Genomic DNA, 20,308 nt, shown 5'->3' on the forward strand with positions numbered 1-20,308 from the left:
GGACACCACGCCTGGACCGTCACCCTCTGCCATGAAGACACACCTCACAGGGGTTCATGGACACCACGCCTGGACTGTCACCTTCTCCCATGAAGACACACCTCACAGGGGTTCATGGACACCACGCCTGGACCGTCACCCTCTGCCATGAAGACACCTCACATGGGTTCATGGACACCACGCCTGGACCGTCACCCTCTGCCATGAAGACACACCTCACAAGGGTTCATGGACACCACGCTTGGACACTCACCCTCTACCATGAAGACACCTCACAGGGGTTCATGGACACCACGCTTGGACACTCACCCTCTACCATGAAGACACACCTCACAAGGGTTCATGGACACCACGCTTGGACACTCACCCTCTACCATGAAGACACCTCACAGGGGTTCATGGACACCACACCTGCACTATCACCCTCTGCCATGGTACAGGTGTGAAAGCGTCCGTGTGTGGACGCTGTCCCAAGATCCCTCAGCCACACTGATGTTGGCACTGTGTGCTGGATGGTCTTTTGCTGGCGGGATGAGAGGGCTGTCCTGCATGTTGTAAGTTGCTGAACAGCATCCCTGGCCTCTACCCACTGGATGCCAGTGGCACTCCCTGCACCCAGCTATGACAACCAGGCATGTTTCCAGATACTGCCAAATGTCCACTGGGAGAAAAAAAATCACCCCTGGTGAGAATATTCTGCAATATTCAGAACTGCCTGTGGCTGGGTCACACTCCCGCAGAAGCCGTTTCCTGCCCTCCCTTCTCACCATGCTGGGCTCGCCCCAGGCCTACCCTCACTCACCCCTGCTTCTCCACCAGCTGCTTTCTCCCTTCCCCCCTTCTTCAATGCTATGAAAGCGTATTTTAATTTTGTGTATGTAATGAATAAGTTTTAGGGTTATTCCATCTCAATATTTATTTATTTACTTATTTAAAAGAAATATGAGATTCCTTTTTTTTTTTAAACACAGTCTCACACTGTCACCTGGGGTAGAGTGCTATGGTGTCATTATAGCTCACAGCAACGTCCTGGGCACAAGGGATCCTCCTGCCTCAGCCTTCTGAGTAGCTAGAACTACAGGTGCCCACTATGACACCCAGCTAGTTTTTCTATTATTAGTAAAGACAAGGTCTCACTCTTACTCAGGCTGGTCTCAAACTCTTGAGCACAGGCGATCCACCTGCCTTGACCTCCCAAAGTGCTAGGATTACATGTGTGAGCCACCATGCCAGCCAATCCCAATTTCTCAATTTTTTAATTTTTTTTTTTTTTTTTTTTTTTTTAGAGACAGAGTCTTACTTTATCACCCTCCATAGAGTGCCGAAGCATCACAGCTCAGAGCAACCTCCAACTCCTGCGCTTAGGCGATTCTCTTCCCTCAGCCTCCTGACTAACTGGGACTACAGGCGTCCGCCACAACACCCAGCTATTTTTTTGTTGCAGTTTGGCCAGGGCTGGGTTTGAACCCACCACCCTTGGTAGATGGGGCCAGTGCCCTAGCCACTGGGCCACAGGCGCCACCCAATTTTTAAATGTCTTATTTTTTTGAAAAAGAAAAAAAAGTCAGAATTTTACCACTTTTTATTTGTGATCCTTAACATATTTTTCCTGTGGGTCTCACCTCCTCTTATAAGCAGAGTTTTCAAGTGAACCTATTAAACACTACAGGGCCCTTTTGAATAGCCCAGATCATAAAATCAGTCATTTTTGCCTGAGAATAAAAGCTGAAGAAAACTGTTTTCTAGAACTCAGGTCAGAGTTTCGGGCCCTCTTTTGGTTCTTCGAAAAGAAACAAGTGAGAAGAGTCAAAGGAGAAGAAATATCTTCTTCCCAAGGGTATCCGGGGTAAGTCTCTCCTGTTCCAGGGAAGCTAAGGAGCATCCTGGCGTGTACTGGTAGTTGATGTTGAGCCCTGCTCAGAATCCAGACCTGGGATTTAAACCAGACCTATTTCTATTCTATTCCTGCTGCCGAGCAACAGATGGCATCCCTGGCTGTTATTTATAAGGCAAATAGACCGTGAAAGGTGGGTGGAAGAGGCAGACCAGTTGGGGATCCTGGAACCAAAACACTGTGAGTTCTTTGATTTTCTTTTGTGTCATATACCCAGGGCTAGGTGCTGGAAAAGCTGTAACCAAAAACTAAACCAAATAAAGAACCATAATAGCAACACACAAAAAACAAAAGTCCCTAAGAAAGCCCTCTCGCTCTAACCAAGGGCCAAGGATAGGGAGACCTAACAAGACAGAACACTTTTAGATAGTAAGTGCCTTACTCCAGGCAAACAGCTCAGCAAAACTTCAGCCCCACCCCAACTCTGTCAGCAAAAGTTGAGTGGGAGCCCAGGCTGCCACCTTTGCTGGGCTGTACAAAGGTGGCCTGCTGAAAGAAAAGATTTTAATAAGACCCCAAGTCTCACAATACCCAAAATGTTCCAGATACAATTGAAAATCACTCCTCCTACCAAGAACCAGGAAAAATCTCACATGAATGAGAAAGGTAACCAGCAGATGCCAGCACAAAGGTGCCAGAGATGTTACAAGGATCTGACCAGGATTTTTAAGTGGCCATCATAAAAATGCTCGTGTGCACAATTACAATTATGTTTGAAACAAAGGAAAAGACAGAAAACCCTCAGCAAAGAAACAAAATAGAAGCACCACACAGAAATTCTGGAACTGAAAAATACAGTGACTGAAATAAAAAGCTCACTGGATGGGATGGTGCCTGTGGCTCAGTGGGTAGGGCGCTGGCCCATTATACCAAGGGTGACGGGTTCAAACCCAGCCCCAGCCAAACTGCAACAAAAAATAGCTGGGTGTTGTAGTTCCAGCTACTTGGGAGGCTGAGGCAGGAGAACGGCCTAAGCCCAGAAGTTGGAGGTTGCTGTGAGCTGCGATGCCACAGCACTCTACCCAGGGTGACAAAGTGAAACTCTGTCTCTAAAAAAAAAAAGCTCACTGGATGACTGAACCACAGAATGGAAAGGATAAAGGAAAAAATGAGTGAATATGAAGACAGGGTAATTCTAACTAACCAATCCAAACACAGAGAAAAATAGACTGGGGGAAGAAAATAGAGCCTCACGAAGCTGTAGGAACTATTGTTCCTATCATTAGAGTACCAGAGGAAGAGGAGAGGGAAGGAAAGGAGTTGGAGAAATCAAATCATAGCTGTGGCCTGGCCCTGTGGCTCATGCCTGCAATCCCAGCACTTTGGAAGCCCAACGTGGAAAGATTGCTTGAGACCAGGAGGTCAAGACTATCCTGGGCACACAATAAGACCCCATCTCTACAAAAAAATTAAAAATTAGCTAGGCATGGTGGCATACACCTGTGGTCCCAACTGCTTGAGAGGTTGAGGCAGGAGCATTGCTTGAGCTGAGGAGTTCGCGGTTGCAGTGTGCCACGGTCACACCACTGCACTGCAGCCTGGGCAACAAAGTGAGACCTTGTCCCAAAAAGAAAAAAAAAAAAAAGCTGAAATTTTACCAAATTTGAAAAGGTGTAAACCTATAAGTCCAAAAATCTCTAAATCCCAAATGGGCCAAATCCAAAGAAATTTATATCCGGACATATCATAATTAACTTCTACAGAAACTACAGACAAAGAAAAAATCTTGAGAGCAGTGAAAGAGAAATGACAACTTACCCATTGGAAACAATCTGAGTGATAGTGGTAGTGGATTTCCCATCAGAAGCCATGGAAGCCAGAAGAAAGTGAGGTCACACTTTCTTTAAAAAAAAAAAAAAAGTACTGGAAGAAAAGAACTGTCAACCCACATTTCTATACCCAGCAAAAATGGCATTCAGGAATGAAAGGAAAATCAAGGCATCTTCAAACAAAGAAAAACTGAGAAAACGTGTCCCAGACCTAGCCTAAAAGACTGGCTAAGAGTTTTTTCTGAACAAAAATGGAAGGGTAAATGAAAGAACATGAAATATTGAAAGAAAGACAGAACATGGTAAGCAAAGTTATATATAAGTACAACAGACTTTCCTTCTGCGCTTGAGTTTTCTAAATTGATTGTTGAACTAAAACATTATAAAAGTACTTAGGTTTATGGCTTGCTACCTTTAAAACCAGTTGAGATTATGAATTTTCAAAATCCTCTAGCAAGACCAGCTATATTATTTTCAGGGCCCAATGCAAAATTGAAATGCGAGGTCCCAGCTTCTCAAAAAGCTAAATATAGTATTACCATATGGTCCGACAATTCTGCTGTTAAGTATATAGCCAAAAGAACAGAAGCAGAGACACAGACAGACACCTGTACATCAATAACTGTCGTATTATTTACAATAGGTAAGAGGTAGAAACAATCCAAGTCTCCATCAAGAAATGCGTAAAAAAATATGATGCATATACAATGAAATACTTCCCAGTCATAAAAAGGAATGACATTTTGATGCATGCCACAACATGGATGAATCTTGGGGACACTTTTTTTTTTTTTTTTGCGACAGAGTCTTAAGCTGTCACCCTGGGTAGAGTGCTGTGGCGTCACAGCTCACAGCAACCTCAAACTCTTAGGCTTAAGTGATTCTCTTGCCTCAGCCTCCCAAGTAGCTGGGACTACAGGTGCCGCCACAAGGCCTGGCTATTTGAAGTTGTTGTTGTTGTTGTTGCTTTTGTCATTGTTGATTTTAGCTGGCCCGGGCCAGGTTCAAACCTGACAGCCTCAGTGTATGTGGTTGACATGCTACAAACTGAGCTATGGGTACCACCACCGGATTTTAAGTGAAAAAAGCCAGTCACAAAAGGACAGATATATGGTTCCACGTATAGGAAATACCTAGAGTAGGCAAATTCATGGAGACAGAAAGGAGAATAAGGATTACCAGAGGCTGAGGGCAGGGGGAGTGTGGAGTTATTGCCTAATGGGTACAGAGTCTCTGTTTGGGGTGATGAAATCGTTTTGGAAATAGATAGTGGTGATGGTTGCACAACACTGTGAGTGTAATTAGTGTCAGTGAATTGTACACTTAAAAATGGTTAAAAGTCAAGTTTTATATTGTTTCTGTTTTACTACAACTAAAAATAATAATGTAATGCCCCTAAAACCACTGACTTTGCTTTAAATGGCTGCATTGCATGGTATATGAATGAAGGCGTGGAAAGGAGGAGAAAGATAACCAAGAAGGGGACATAGTTTCTGGGGAGGGAAACTGATTAGTGACAAAACCCAAGACAGATTTTTCCCTATATATCCTTTTTTGCCTTTTAATTTTGTACTGTGTTGCATGTTTTACATTTTCAAAAAAGTAAATTACACTTTTTTCTGAAGCAGTCTTACCCTGTTGCCCCAGGCTGGAATGCCCCCGAGTCATAGCTCACAGCAACCTCTAACTCCTGGGCTCCAATGATCCTCCTGCATCAGCCTCTGACGTAGCTGGAACTACAGGTGCCCACCACTATGCCTGGCTAGTTTTTCTATTTTTAGTAGAGATGGGGTCTTGCTCTTGCTGAGGCTATTCTCAAACTCCTGAGCTCAAGTAATCTACCCACGTCAGACTCCCGGAGTGCTAGGATTACAGGGGTAAGCATCATGCCTAGCTCATATTTTTGACATTAAAAAGTCCCTATTTGGGGGTGGCGCCTGTGGCTCAGTGAGTAGGGTGACAGCCCCATATACCGAGGGTGGCGGGTTCAAACCCAGCCCCTGCCAAACTGCAACCAAAAAATAGCCGGGCGTTGTGGCGGGCGCCTGTAGTCCCAGCTGCTCGGGAGGCTGAGGCAAGAGAATCTCGTAAGCCCAAGAGCTGGAGGTTGCTGTGAGCTGTGTGACGCCACAGCACTCTACCGAGGGCGGTAAAGTGAGACTCTGTCTCTACAAAAAAAAAAAAAAAAAAAAGCCCCTATTTGGATATTAAGCATCATAGACATCGACAGCAGAGGCTGAAATCCCGTATGGGTCCTTCTGAGCATGGCCCACTGAGTCCCATGCCAAGAAGCCGGGCCTGGAGCCCTGAGAGTCCCTGCCTCTGTATCTTCTCACTAAAAGATACATCTCCAGAAGAGTCATCTATTCAAGGTATAAATCAAAACTACCAACAGATTGCTGGTTTATTTCCCCTGCCTCCCACCTCACCTGCTGGTGCAACAGCTGGAGGGAACAGGGACAGTTGCCCACGGCTAGAGCCGGGGCCACCTCTGCTGCCCTCATGTTCTCTCTGCCCCCACCAAGGTCTCTAAGGAGGGTGGAAAGGGAGGCATACAGGCTTTCCCAACCCAGGCATTCCTTGTTTTATTTTTTTAATTTTTTTTAAATAAAAGCTCTTGAACTCAAGCAATCCTCTAGCCTCAGCCTCCCGAATAGCTAGAACCTGACACAACACCCAGCTAGTTTTTCTATTTCTTGCTCTTGCTCAGGCTGGTCTCGAACTCCTGAGCTCAGGCCATCCACCCATTTGACCTCCCAGAGTGCTGAGATTACAGCGGTGAGCCAGGCTTTCCCGGGCTATCACTCAGTAGCAGAGCACATGCTAAGGCCCACCATGCAGGGGACACTGCGCTGAGGACTATGTGCTATCTCCAGACCTCGGCTCCGCTGGGTTTGCAGGTGAGGAAAAGGAGTCCAAGGTCCCACGGGATGGGGTCCTCCACCCTCTTTATGTCCAGCCAGAACAGGGAAAAGCCAGCCCAGGCCAGAAGGTGGACACACATTCTGGGAGCCCAACTCCAGGGCCTGCTGGAGAGGACTTTGCCCCTCAGGTGGTGACCACCAGCAAGGTGACCCGCACAGCCCTGCGTTATCAGATCGGCCCCCATTTTGTAAGAGAAGCTGGAGCGACGCACAGCTGTGGAGTCTGCACAATTTCCGTGTTGTTCACACCGAGACTGCCGGCCTATGCTCCCCCCAGCCTCCAGCCTCACCAGACCACCCGTGACGAGCTGCAGGTGTGTCCACCTGGATGCAGGAAATCCAGGAGGGTGTGAACGGGATGGCCACCCACCTCCCTGCTCCAGGCCACCGCCAGCCCCCAGGCCCTCCTCACTTGGGGATGGTGAGCAGTGTGGTTTGGGCTATCATATCCCAGATCTTGATGCACCTGTCCAGCGAAACAGAAGCCACCTTCTGGCTGTCGGGGTCAAAGCAGCAGGCGGTGACGGACTTGCTGTGGTGATCTGTGGCACAGGGAGTGACTTGTTACCACACCTTTCACATACTGGACGGAAGGGCTCACAGCCTCCCCAGCCACGATGATACTGTGAAGTGTAATCTCAGTGTTCCTAAGCGGCTATTCGCCTGCACAGACATGTCCTGAGTGCCTACTGTGTGCCAGGTTTTGAACACGGAGTACGGCCGGCCTGCCCTCCATCCTCACAGAGTTCCCAGGCTGATGAGGGTTCAATGATCTGCCTCCTAGGCCATCAGTGAATGTGTGAGGCTGCCAGGCCGCGGACGTCTGGCCCACCCGAGGTGCCCAGGAAGGGCCTCAACATCAGCGAGCAAGGCAGAAAAGCAAGGGCGACAGGCGTGCAGAGGCCTGGCGGTGGCTGGTGTAGGGAGAAGGGGTGCGCAGAGCAGGGGGAGTGGAGTAAGAGGTGACCCCCTATGTAGGCAGAAGGGGTGCACAGAGCGGGGGAAGTGGAGTAAGAGGTGACCCCCTATGTAGGGAAAGGGGTGCGCAGAGCAGGGGGAGTGGAGTAAGAGGTGACCCCCTATGTAGGGAGAAGGGGTGCACAGAGCAGGGGGAGTGGAGTAAGAGGTGACCCCCTATGTAGGGAGAAGGGGTGCACAGAGCAGGGGGAGTGGAGTAAGAGGTGACCCCCTATGTAGGGAGAAGGGGTGCACAGAGCAGGGGGAGTGGAGTAAGAGGTGACGCCCTATGTAGGGAGAAGGGGTGCGCAGAGCAGGGGGAGTGGAGTAAGAGGTGACCCCCTATGTAGGGAGAAGGGGTGCGCAGAGCAGGGGGAGTGGAGTAAGAGGTGACGCCCTATGTAGGGAGAAGGGGTGCACAGAGCAGGGGAAGTAGAGTAAGAGGTGACGCCCTATGTAAGGAGAAGGGGTGCACAGAGCAGGGGGAGTGGAGTAAGAGGTAACCCCCTATGTAGGGAGAAGGGGTGCACAGAGCAGGGGGAGTGGAGTAAGAGGTGACCCCCTATGTAGGGAGAAGGGGTGCACAGAGCAGGGGGAGTGGAGTAAGAGGTGACCCCCTATGTAGGGAGAAGGGGTGCACAGAGCAGGGGGAGTGGAGTAAGAGGTGACCCCCTATGTAGGGAGAAGGGGTGCACAGAGCAGGGGAACTGGAGTAAGAGGTGACCCCCTATGTAGGGAGAAGGGGTGCACAGAGCAGGGGGAGTGGAGTAAGAGGTGACGCCCTATGTAGGGAGAAGGGGTGCACAGAGCAGGGGAACTGGAGTAAGAGGTGACCCCCTATGTAGGGAGAAGGGGTGCACAGAGCAGGGGGAGTGGAGTAAGAGGTGACCCCCTACGTAGGGAGAAGGGGTGCACAGAGCAGGGGGAGTGGAGTAAGAGGTGACCCCCTATGTAGGGAGAAGGGGTGCACAGAGCAGGGGAAGTGGAGTAAGAGGTGATGCCCTATGTAGGGAGAAGGGGTGCACAGAGCAGGGGGAGTGGAGTAAGAGATGACCCCCTATGTAGGGAGAAGGGGTGCACAGAGCAGGGGAGTGGAGTAAGAGGTGACGCCCTATGTAGGGAGGAAGGGGTGCGCAGAGCAGGGGAAGTGGAGTAAGAGGTGACGCCCTATGTAGGGAGAAGGGGTGCACAGAACAGGGGGAGTGGAGTAAGAGGTGACCCCCTATGTAGGGAGAAGGGGTGCACAGAACAGGGGGAGTGGAGTAAGAGGTGACCCCCTATGTAGGGAGAAGGGGTGCACAGAGCAGGGGGAAGTGGAGTAAGAGGTGACGCCCTATGTAGGGAGAAGGGGTGCGCAGAGCAGGGGGAGTGGAGTAAGAGGTGACGCCCTATGTAGGGAGAAGGGGTACACAGAGCAGGGGGAGTGGAGTAAGAGGTGACCCCCTATGTAGGGAGAAGGGGTGCACAGAGCAGGGGAGTGGAGTAAGAGGTGACGCCCTATGTAGGGAGAAGGGGTGCACAGAGCAGGGGAACTGGAGTAAGAGGTGACCCCCTATGTAGGGAGAAGGGGTGCACAGAGCAGGGGAGTGGAGTAAGAGGTGACGCCCTATGTAGGGAGAAGGGGTACACAGAGCAGGGGGAGTGGAGTAAGAGATGACCCCCTATGTAGGGAGAAGGGGTGCACAGAGCAGGGGAGTGGAGTAAGAGGTGACGCCCTATGTAGGGAGGAAGGGGTGCGCAGAGCAGGGGAAGTGGAGTAAGAGGTGACGCCCTATGTAGGGAGATGGGGTGCACAGAACAGGGGGAGTGGAGTAAGAGGTGACCCCCTATGTAGGGAGAAGGGGTGCACAGAGCAGGGGGAAGTGGAGTAAGAGGTGACGCCCTATGTAGGGAGAAGGGGTGCGCAGAGCAGGGGGAGTGGAGTAAGAGGTGACGCCCTATGTAGGGAGAAGGGGTACACAGAGCAGGGGGAGTGGAGTAAGAGGTGACCCCCTATGTAGGGAGAAGGGGTGCACAGAGCAGGGGAAGTGGAGTAAGAGGTGACGCCCTATGTAGGGAGAAGGGGTACACAGAGCAGGGGAAGTGGAGTAAGAGGTGACGCCCTATGTAGGGAGAAGGGGTGCACAGAGCAGGGGGAGTGGAGTAAGAGGTGACGCCCTATGTAGGGAGAAGGGGTGCACAGAGCAGGGGGAGTGGAGTAAGAGGTGACCCCCTATGTAGGGAGAAGGGGTGCACAGAGCAGGGGAGTGGAGTAAGAGGTGACGCCCTATGTAGGGAGAAGGGGTGCACAGAGCAGGGGAACTGGAGTAAGAGGTGACCCCCTATGTAGGGAGAAGGGGTGCACAGAGCAGGGGAGTGGAGTAAGAGGTGACGCCCTATGTAGGGAGAAGGGGTACACAGAGCAGGGGGAGTGGAGTAAGAGATGACCCCCTATGTAGGGAGAAGGGGTGCACAGAGCAGGGGAGTGGAGTAAGAGGTGACGCCCTATGTAGGGAGGAAGGGGTGCGCAGAGCAGGGGAAGTGGAGTAAGAGGTGACGCCCTATGTAGGGAGATGGGGTGCACAGAACAGGGGGAGTGGAGTAAGAGGTGACCCCCTATGTAGGGAGAAGGGGTGCACAGAGCAGGGGGAAGTGGAGTAAGAGGTGACGCCCTATGTAGGGAGAAGGGGTGCGCAGAGCAGGGGGAGTGGAGTAAGAGGTGACGCCCTATGTAGGGAGAAGGGGTACACAGAGCAGGGGGAGTGGAGTAAGAGGTGACCCCCTATGTAGGGAGAAGGGGTGCACAGAGCAGGGGAGTGGAGTAAGAGGTGACGCCCTATGTAGGGAGAAGGGGTGCACAGAGCAGGGGAACTGGAGTAAGAGGTGACCCCCTATGTAGGGAGAAGGGGTGCACAGAGCAGGGGAGTGGAGTAAGAGGTGACGCCCTATGTAGGGAGAAGGGGTACACAGAGCAGGGGGAGTGGAGTAAGAGATGACCCCCTATGTAGGGAGAAGGGGTGCACAGAGCAGGGGAGTGGAGTAAGAGGTGACGCCCTATGTAGGGAGGAAGGGGTGCGCAGAGCAGGGGAAGTGGAGTAAGAGGTGACGCCCTATGTAGGGAGATGGGGTGCACAGAACAGGGGGAGTGGAGTAAGAGGTGACCCCCTATGTAGGGAGAAGGGGTGCACAGAACAGGGGGAGTGGAGTAAGAGGTGACCCCCCATGTAAGGAGAAGGGGTGCACAGAGCAGGGGGAGTGGAGTAAGAGGTGACGCCCTATGTAGGGAGAAGGGGTGCGCAGAGCAGGGGGAGTGGAGTAAGAGGTGACCCCCTATGTAGGGAGAAGGGGTGCACAGAGCGGGGGAAGTGGAGTAAGAGGTGACCCCCTATGTAGGGAGAAGGGGTGCACAGAGCAGGGGGAGTGGAGTAAGAGGTGACGCCCTATGTAGGGAGAAGGGGTGCGCAGAGCAGGGGGAGTGGAGTAAGAGGTGACCCCCTATGTAGGGAGAAGGGGTGCGCAGAGCAGGGGGAGTGGAGTAAGAGGTGACCCCCTATGTAGGGAGAAGGGGTGCGCAGAGCAGGGGGAGTGGAGTAAGAGATGACCCCCTATGTAGGGAGAAGGGGTGCACAGAGCAGGGGGAGTGGAGTAAGAGGTGACCCTCTATGTAGGGAAAAGGGGTGCACAGAGCAGGGGAAGTGGAGTAAGAGGTGACCCCCTATGTAGGGAGAAGGGGTGCACAGAGCAGGGGGAGTGGAGTAAGAGGTGACCCCCTATGTAGGGAGAAGGTGTGCGCAGAGCAGGGGGAGTGGAGTAAGAGGTGACCCCCTATGTAGGGAGAAGGGGTGCGCAGAGCAGGGGGAGTGGAGTAAGAGGTGACCCCCTATGTAGGGAGAAGGGGTGCGCAGAGCAGGGGGAGTGGAGTAAGAGGTGACCCCCTATGTAGGGAGAAGGGGTGCGCAGAGCAGGGGGAGTGGAGTAAGAGGTGACCCCCTATGTAGGGAGAAGGGGTGCGCAGAGCAGGGGGAGTGGAGTAAGAGGTGACCCCCTATGTAGGGAGAAGGGGTGCGCAGAGCAGGGGGAGTGGAGTAAGAGGTGACCCCCTATGTAGGGAGAAGGGGTGCACAGAGCAGGGGGAGTGGAGTAAGAGGTGACCCCCTATGTAGGGAGAAGGGGTGCACAGAGCAGGGGGAGTGGAGTAAGAGGTGACCCCCTATGTAGGGAGAAGGGGTGCACAGAGCAGGGGGAGTGGAGTAAGAGGTGACCCCCTATGTAGGGAGAAGGGGTGCACAGAGCAGGGGGAGTGGAGTAAGAGGTGACCCCCTATGTAGGGAGAAGGGGTGCACAGAGCAGGGGGAGTGGAGTAAGAGGTGACGCCCTATGTAGGGAGGAAGGGGTGCGCAGAGCAGGGGAAGTGGAGTAAGAGGTGACGCCCTATGTAGGGAGAAGGGGTGCACAGAACAGGGGGAGTGGAGTAAGAGGTGACCCCCTATGTAGGGAGAAGGGGTGCACAGAGCAGGGGGAGTGGAGTAAGAGGTGACCCCCTATGTAGGGAGAAGGGGTGCACAGAGCAGGGGAACTGGAGTAAGAGGTGACGCCCTATGTAGGGAGAAGGGGTGCACAGAGCAGGGGGAGTGGAGTAAGAGGTGACCCCCTATGTAGGGAGAAGGGGTGCACAGAGCAGGGGAAGTAGAGTAAGAGGTGACCCCCTATGTAGGGAGAAGGGGTGCACAGAGCAGGGGGAGTGGAGTAAGAGGTGACGCCCTATGTAGGGAGAAGGGGTGCACAGAGCAGGGGCAGTGGAGTAAGAGGTGACGCCCTATGTAGGGAGAAGGGGTGCACAGAGCAGGGGGAGTGGAGTAAGAGGTGACCCCCTATGTAGGGAGAAGGGGTGCACAGAGCAGGGGAGTGGAGTAAGAGGTGACGCCCTATGTAGGGAGAAGGGGTGCGCAGAGCAGGGGAAGTGGAGTAAGAGGTGACCCTATGTAGGGAGAAGGGGTGCACAGAACAGGGGGAGTGGAGTAAGAGGTGACCCCCTATGTAGGGAGAAGGGGTGCACAGAGCAGGGGGAGTGGAGTAAGAGGTGACGCCCTATGTAGGGGGAAGGGGTGCACAGAGCAGGGGGAGTGGAGTAAGAGGTGACCCCCTATGTAGGGAGAAGGGGTGCACAGAGCAGGGGGAGTGGAGTAAGAGGTGACCCCCTATGTAGGGAGAAGGGGTGCACAGAGCGGGGGAAGTGGAGTAAGAGGTGACCCCCTATGTAGGGAGAAGGGGTGCACAGAGCAGGGGAAGTGGAGTAAGAGATGACCCCCTATGTAGGGAGAAGGGGTGCACAGAGCAGGGGGAGTGGAGTAAGAGGTGACCCCCTATGTAGGGAGAAGGGGTGCACAGAGCAGGGGGAGTGGAGTAAGAGGTGACGCCCTATGTAGGGAGAAGGGGTGCACAGAGCGGGGGAAGTGGAGTAAGAGGTGACCCCCTATGTAGGAGGAAGGGGTGCACAGAGCAGGGGGAGTGGAGTAAGAGGTGACCCCCTATGTAGGGAGAAGGGGTGCACAGAGCGGGGGAAGTGGAGTAAGAGGTGACGCCCTATGTAGGGAGAAGGGGTGCACAGAGCAGGGGGAGTGGAGTAAGAGGTGACCCCCTATGTAGGGAGAAGGGGTGCACAGAGCAGGGGGAGTGGAGTAAGAGGTGACCCCCTATGTAGGGAGAAGGGGTTCACAGAACAGGGGAAGTGGAGTAAGAGGTGACGCCCTATGTAGGGAGAAGGGGTGCACAGAGCGGGGGAAGTGGAGTAAGAGGTGACGCCCTATGTAGGGAGAAGGGGTGCACAGAGCGGGGGAAGTGGAGTAAGAGGTGACGCCCTAAGGGAAAAGCGCAAGCTGTGGGCAGTGCACGCACCATGTGGATAAAAGGAAACCTACGGCAAGTAGAGCTGTGTGAGCAGGAAGGCCAGCCAGCAGCGTTACAGGCTCCTCTGGGCAGGAGGCAGGACATGTAGATAGGCTTTTGGCTTTTTAGTTTACATAATGAATATCTTTACAATGGTTACACTTTTTTTTCATTTTGCAATAACTATAAACTCACATGCAGGTTGTGAGGAATAGCAGATTCCACATGCCCTTCACCCAGTTCCCTCATGGTGACATCCTACATAACCATCATAGCACAACAGCATGAAGAGAAAATTGACAAATGATGGTTACTATTTTTCTATTTTAAAAATACTGGAAAAATGGCTCAGCACCTGTAGCACAGAGGTTATGGCGCCAACCACATACGCTGAGGGTGGCGGGTTTGAACCCAGCCCGGGCCAGCTAAACAACTGCCAAAAAAAAAAAAATAATAATAGCCAGTCATCATGGCAGGTGCCTGTAGTCCCAGCTACTTGGGAGGCTGAGGCAAGAGAATCCCTTAAACCCAAGAGTTTGAGGTTGCTGTGAGCTGTGACACCACAGCATTCTACCAAGGTTGACATAGTGAGACTCTGTCTAAAAAAAAAAAAAAAAAAAGGCGGGCAGGGTAGCTCACATCTGTAATCCTAGCACTCTGGGAGGCTGAGGAGAGGGACTGCCTGAGCTCACAGGTTCGAGATCAACCTGAGCAAGAGCGAGACCCCCATCTCTAAAAATAGCCTGGCATTGTGGCAGGTGGCTGTAGTCCCAGCTACCAGGGAGGTTGGGGCAGGAGAATTGCTTGAGCCCGAGAGTTTGAGATTGCTGTGAGCTGTGACACCACACAGCCCTCTACTGAGGGTGACAAAGTGAGACTCTGTCTCCAAAAAAAAAAAAAAAAAAAAATACAGGCAAAAATATTTCCACTTTGATCTTTTTTTTCTCTTTTTGGCCAGGGCTGGGTTTGAACTTGCCACCTCCAGCATATGGGACCGGCGCCCTACTCCTTGAGCCACAGGCACCACCCCAATATTTCCACTTTGTATGCCCTTCCCAACCCAGTGAGGTCAGAGCAGACCATTATTTCTTTTGTTACGAGCAGGGGACTGAAGAGGATCAGTTTTGGTTTTGACTATCTGCGCTGTCAGCAATCAGTGACCCAGCCACCTATCATTACAGTTCATGCCATCACAGTCTCACCAAATACAGGAATCAACAGTTGTCAGTGCCAAGTGGCTGTGATGATGGCAGACGGGACAGACAGGAAACCCAGGCAAATTCACCTTTGATGAGTGCAATGGTGGTGATGTTTTCCGCATCCTTTATGCAGATTCCGTGATCCAAATCAAAGCCCAAGACCACGTATTTACCGTCAGGAGAAAACTTACTGGCGACAATGAAGGAATCATACTCCATCTTCCACTGAAATGAGGCAACAGTCGCAAGGTGGTTTTCCCCTCTCCTGCCCAGGGACCCAGGAGGACCTTCTGTGATGATGGGAATGTCTGTCTACGCACTGCCCAGTGAGGTAGCCACTGGCTGCATGTGGTCGCTGGGCACTTGCAATGAGCTAGTGCAAGTAAGGAACTGAATTTATTAATTTCATTTAATTAATTAAACTAATAAACAGAATGCATTCATCTGTGTTAACTGCCCTGTCCCAAGAGTGCTCAAGCTGCCCTGTGTCTCCATGGAGACCTACGTGGAGAAGAACTGAGGTCTTGGCCAACAGCTATATGAGGGAGCCATCTTGGAAGGAAACCTCCAGCCTCACGGCAGCTTGAGACGACTGCAGCCCCAGATAACATTTTAATTGTGACTTCACAAGAGACCTGAACCAGGACCACCTGCTTAAGCAACCCTTAGATTCCTGTCAGAAATTGCATGAGAAGATAAACATTTGTTAGTTGAAACTGTTAAGTTTTGGAGTAATTTGCCAAGCACTGATAGACAACGAATTCAGCTCTATAGTTGGCTTGCAGCATGAATTATCTGTGTAACAAAAATAAACAAAAGTACTAAAAAAAAAAGTGTTTTTTTTTTTGTGTGTGTGTGTAGAGACAGAGTCTCACTCGCCTTCGGTAGAGTGCCATGATGTCACAGGACTCACAGCAACCTCTAGCTCTTGGGCTTCCACGATTCTCCTGCCTCAGCCTCCCGAGCAGCTGGGACTACAGGCGCCCGCCACAACGCCCAGCTATTTTTTTGTTGCAGTTCAGCCGGGGCTGGGTTTGAACCCGCCACCCTCAGTATATGGGGCCGGCGGCCTACTCACTGAGCCACAGGCGCCACCAAAAGTTTTAAAAGAGAAAGAAAAGCACCTCAAGTAGAAAAATGGGCTGTAGGAAGGAGAAATAAACATTTGGAAAAATGCTCAAAGTCAGGAGCAATCAGTACAAGGCTTGTTTGTCACCTATACAAAATTGGCTAAGATTTTTAAGAATCATGATGCTACCCATGCTGCCAGCATGTGAGGATGGGGATGGTGGGCTGTCCTCGAGTGCCCAGGGCAGTGATTTTCAACTGATGTATGCTGGTGTGCCTGCCGTGAGAGGGTCTCAAGTGTGCTGCAAAAATTTTTAAAGCTCATTCTTTCTTTTTGAAAGAAGTTCAAGCACAGTAAGTATATTCCTTTTTTACTCTTTTTTTTTTTAAATCAACATAATTTAAGTGTGCCACAGAAGTTTAACTATGGGTTCAAGTGTGCCACAAGAGAAAAAAGGTTGAAACACACTGGCCTACAGCATAAATTGGCATAGTTTCTGAAGGCAATATTTTATTTGATTTTTTTTTTTTAGTCTCATTCTGTTGCCCAACGGTGGAGTGCCATGGCATTATAACTCACAGCAACCTCAAACTCTTGGGCTCTCTGCCCTGCCACTAAAAAGTTTATTTTAAAACTCCATGTTTCTATACTGTTTAAATAACAATGATATCATAAAGAGATGTTGGAGTGGGGCGGCGCCTGTGGCTCAGTGAGCAGGGCGCCGGCCCCATATACCGAGGGTGCAGGTTCAAACCCGGCCCCGGCCAAACTGCAACAAAAAAATAGCCAGGCGTTGTGGCGGGCGCCTGTAGTCCCAGCTACTCGGGAGGCTGAGGCAAGAGAATCGCCTAAGCCCAGGATTTGGAGGTTGCTGTGAGCCGTGTGACTCCACGGCACTCTACCGAGGGCAATAAAGTGAAACTCTGTCTCTACAAAAAAAAAAGAGAGAGAGATGTTGGAGTGGCTGGGCATGTTGGTTTATGTCCATAATCCTAGCATTCTGGGAGGCTGAGGAAGGAGGATAACTTGAGCCCAAGAAGTTGAGGTTACGATGCCAGGACTCTATCTAGGGCTACAAAGTGAGACTCTGTCTCAAAAAAAAAAATAGCCGGGCGTTGTGGCGGGCGCCTGTAGTCCCAGCTACTCGGGAGGCTGAGGCAAGAGAATCGCTTAAACCCAGGAGTTGGAGGTTGCTGTGAGCTGTGTGAGGCCATGGCACTCTACCGAGGGCCATAAAGTGAGACTCTGTCTCTACAAAAAAAAAAAAAAAAAAGTAGAGATGTTAGAGCATTCAGAGAGTAAATAAATGCAAGTTTTCCACATTGTAGCATTGTTTATAAGAGACAAAAAGAAAAACAGCCTTGATATCCTATAACCAGGGAAGGTGCAACAAGGCCTGCCCCCTCCATTCTGTGGGATACCATATTCCCATTACAAAAAGCAGGTGCATACTCGTTCACCAATTATTGTTAATTTTTTTGGGGGGGGGGTGGTAAAAGTCAGGATTCAGAAAATATGTGTAATGACATACTTACCTGTGTTCATATGTAGGAAAAAAAGATACCAAAATGTTAACTGTAATCTGAAGGGTAGTTTTAAGAAAATGTAGCTTAGACCAGGCACAGCGGTTCACCCCTATATTCCCAGCACTCCCGGAGGCTGAGGCAGGTGGATCTCCTGACCTCAGGAGTTGGAGACCAGCCAGAGCAAGAGTGAGACCCCCATCTCTACTAAAAATAGAAAAACTAGCTGGGCTGTGGCAGGTGCCTGTAATCCCAGGTACTCAGGAGGCTGAGGCAAGAGGATCACTTGAACCTAGGAGTTTGAGGTTGCCGTGAGCTATGATGATGCCTCAGCACTCTACTCAGGATGACGGAGTGAGACTCTGTCTCCAAAAAAAAAAGAAAAGAAAAATGTAACTTATCTTGTCTTCCTAAAAATGTTTACAATGAATATAAGTTGACCTTTGTACTAATAAGAAAAGTTTTCTTTTAAGGAGAAAACGAAGAGAAAGGGAGAAGATGGGCCATGAGAAGCTGCCAGCAGGGGTGGGGCAGGAGGCCCCAAGGAGGCCTTTAGGCAGGCTGAGTGTGGGAGCAGGACAGGGAGGGGGCTCAGGCCTGCTGGAAGGGTGCAGATGGTGGCCTTCCAGGGTGGAGAGAAAAACACACTGGGGAGTCCCAGAACCCTGGTTCTTTGACCAGATTATGCCTCATCCGATCTAAACACTCCAGCGGAAATCCTGAAAGGCTACTCCCTACACCTGCACTTCTCCTGGCTTCTGAGTACCCAAACCCTTCTCGTCTTTCTAGCAGAAGCCTTCAATCTGCCCTCTACAAGAAGCTTTCCTTCTCTCCTGCCCATCCCGTGTCACCTGTACCCTCTGAACTTTGCAAGTCGTGGCTCGGAAAGCAGTGGCTGCTATAGAGATCTATGCACATCTACATCTTGGGTCCCTGAGCAAACTCTCCTTTCCTGGAAGACTGGGACTTTTGTCATCACCCCTATCCGGGTTTAGCCCAAAGCACAAGACCTTGTGCTGTGATATCCCCCCTGGGGCAGGGTGCACACGTACCAGCAGCTTGCCTGTCTCGAGGTCCCAGGTCTGCACTTTCTTGTCATAGGATGACGCAATAACCCTGGAAATAAATCAACAAACATCAGGTGTTAACAACAAGGACAATCATGCCTGTGGTTTCCATGAGGACTTTTTCTTCTTTGTATGATTTGGGACTGAGGGCACAAAGAATACAAGAGTCTTTCGATAGATGCTCCATGAGTCTGCTGAGAGCATCTCATAAAGCAGAGACCCTGGTTCCTACCGCACCACTATCATCCTGAGTCCTGAAGTATCATTGTTGTGTTTGTTTATTCTGTAATTTACTTTCTTCTTTTAAATGGATCTCTGCAACTCAGAAGGATCGATGCCTTCCCTCTCTGCTCACAAGACTCTTTTTGCAGCAAAATCCTTTAATATAGTGCTCATTTTGTTCTCAAATGTTTTCTTACACATTTAGCAAAAATACATAAATGTGTTCTTGTCTTCTCATGTTGTATATTTCTGCAGAAAGTTTGTCCTTTATATAAGTGGTCCCAACGGGTCGATGAAGGTTAAATTCAGCCAAGTGCAGTGGCTCACACCTGTAATCCCAGCATTTAGAGAGGCCAAGGTGGGTGCACTGCTTGAGCTCAGGAGTTTGAGATCAGCCCCAGCAAGAGCAAGACCCCATCTCTACTAAAAATAGAAAAACTAGTTGTTGTGGCAAGCACCTGTAGTCCCTGCTACTTGGGAAGCCGAGGCAGGAGAATTGCTTGAGTCCAAGAGTTTGAGGTTGCTGTGACACCCCGTGGCTCTCTACCTCAGGGCCACAGAATGAGGCCCGTCTCCAAAAAAAAAAAAAGGAAATTAAATTCCCACACTAAGTTGGGGTTTGTTTTTATTTTTTGACGTAGTGACCATATCTCTGTTGTCACTCTGGCTGGAGTACAGGGATGAAATCACAGGTCACTGCAGCCTCGGATTTTGGGCTCAAGTGATCCTCTTGCCTCAGCCTCTGCCCCACTAATTTTTCTATATTGTATAGAGACAAGTTCTCCCTGTGTTGCCCAGGCTGGTCACAAACTCCTAACTGCAAAGGATACTCCTGCCTCTGCCTTCCAAAGTGCTGAGATTATAGGTAGGAGCCACTGTGCCCAGCCCCATACCAGTTGAAGGTAAAAGTAAATCCATTTTCTTCTTCTTCTTCTTTTTTGAGACAAACTCTTTCTGTGTTGTCCGGGGTAGAGTGCCATGGCATCATCCTAGGTCTCAGCAACTTCAAACTCTGGGGTTCAAGCAATCCTCTTGCTTCAGCCTCCTGAGTAGCTGGAACTACAGGCACCCGCCACAATGCCCAGCTAGTTTTTCTATTTTTAGTGGAGACAGGGTCTCACTCTTTCTCAGGCTGGTCTCAAACTCCTGAGTTCAAGCAGTCCATCCACCTCAGCCTCCCAGAGTGCAGGGATTACAGGTGTGAGCCACCACACCCAGCAGTAAATCCATTTTTAAAGCAAATTTCCTGTCCCTTAAAGGCCCATCTCATGTCTGTGTGAGTGGATTTGAGCAAACACCTTGGAAGCCGTTCCTGGTGTGTTACTGCCCCTGAGCCCTAACCTCTCCTAGATGGCAGCTCAGTCAAACCTCTGCTTCCCAGGCCTCAGTTTCCCCTGTGAAATGAAGCCTTGAATTGCTAAGGACTAAATTGCTAAGGTCCTTTGCAGCTACAACAGTCTACATAAGACTATGGAAAAGAAGCTCCACAAACAAAATTCAGCCTGACTTTTTTCTTTTAAGCACTTTCAGTTTTCAAGTGTTATTATATCTGCTTGATTCTCACAGGAAAAAAAAAACAGAAATATATGGGAATATAATTGTATATTTGCTTTAAAAGTTGAAAAATCAAACGAAATAAAGCAAAACACGATCGCAGACATGGCTATGCACCGGCCTGCCTGCTCACCCCCACTTTCCCCAGCAGTGTTCCCCGAGGTACAGTCACCTTCTGCTGTCCGCCGTGAGGCTGCACTCTAAAATGGGAGCCTCGGGCTGGGGCTCGAAATCCCGAATCAGAGATCCATCAGCAGCATCCTCA

At 50.5% G+C, this 20,308-nt stretch overlaps 1 protein-coding gene across 1 annotated transcript in view; it reads right to left on the reverse strand.

Annotated features, from left to right (window-relative positions):
• The window catches only part of WDR88 (WD repeat domain 88), a 53,458-nt gene that overhangs the window by 18,616 nt on the left and 14,534 nt on the right, over window positions 1–20,308 (reverse strand). Inside the window, exons 3-6 of the mRNA XM_053606190.1 lie at window positions 20,216–20,304; window positions 18,253–18,316; window positions 14,695–14,833; window positions 7,000–7,129 (exon numbers count right to left, since the gene is read on the reverse strand). Coding sequence (XP_053462165.1) covers window positions 7,000–7,129; window positions 14,695–14,833; window positions 18,253–18,316; window positions 20,216–20,304 — 422 coding nt within the window. The remainder of the gene's footprint in view (window positions 1–6,999; window positions 7,130–14,694; window positions 14,834–18,252; window positions 18,317–20,215; window positions 20,305–20,308) is intronic.

Source organism: Nycticebus coucang, chromosome 10, assembly GCF_027406575.1.
Source record: "Nycticebus coucang isolate mNycCou1 chromosome 10, mNycCou1.pri, whole genome shotgun sequence".
In the NCBI taxonomy this organism is placed as follows: Eukaryota; Metazoa; Chordata; class Mammalia; order Primates; family Lorisidae; genus Nycticebus; species Nycticebus coucang.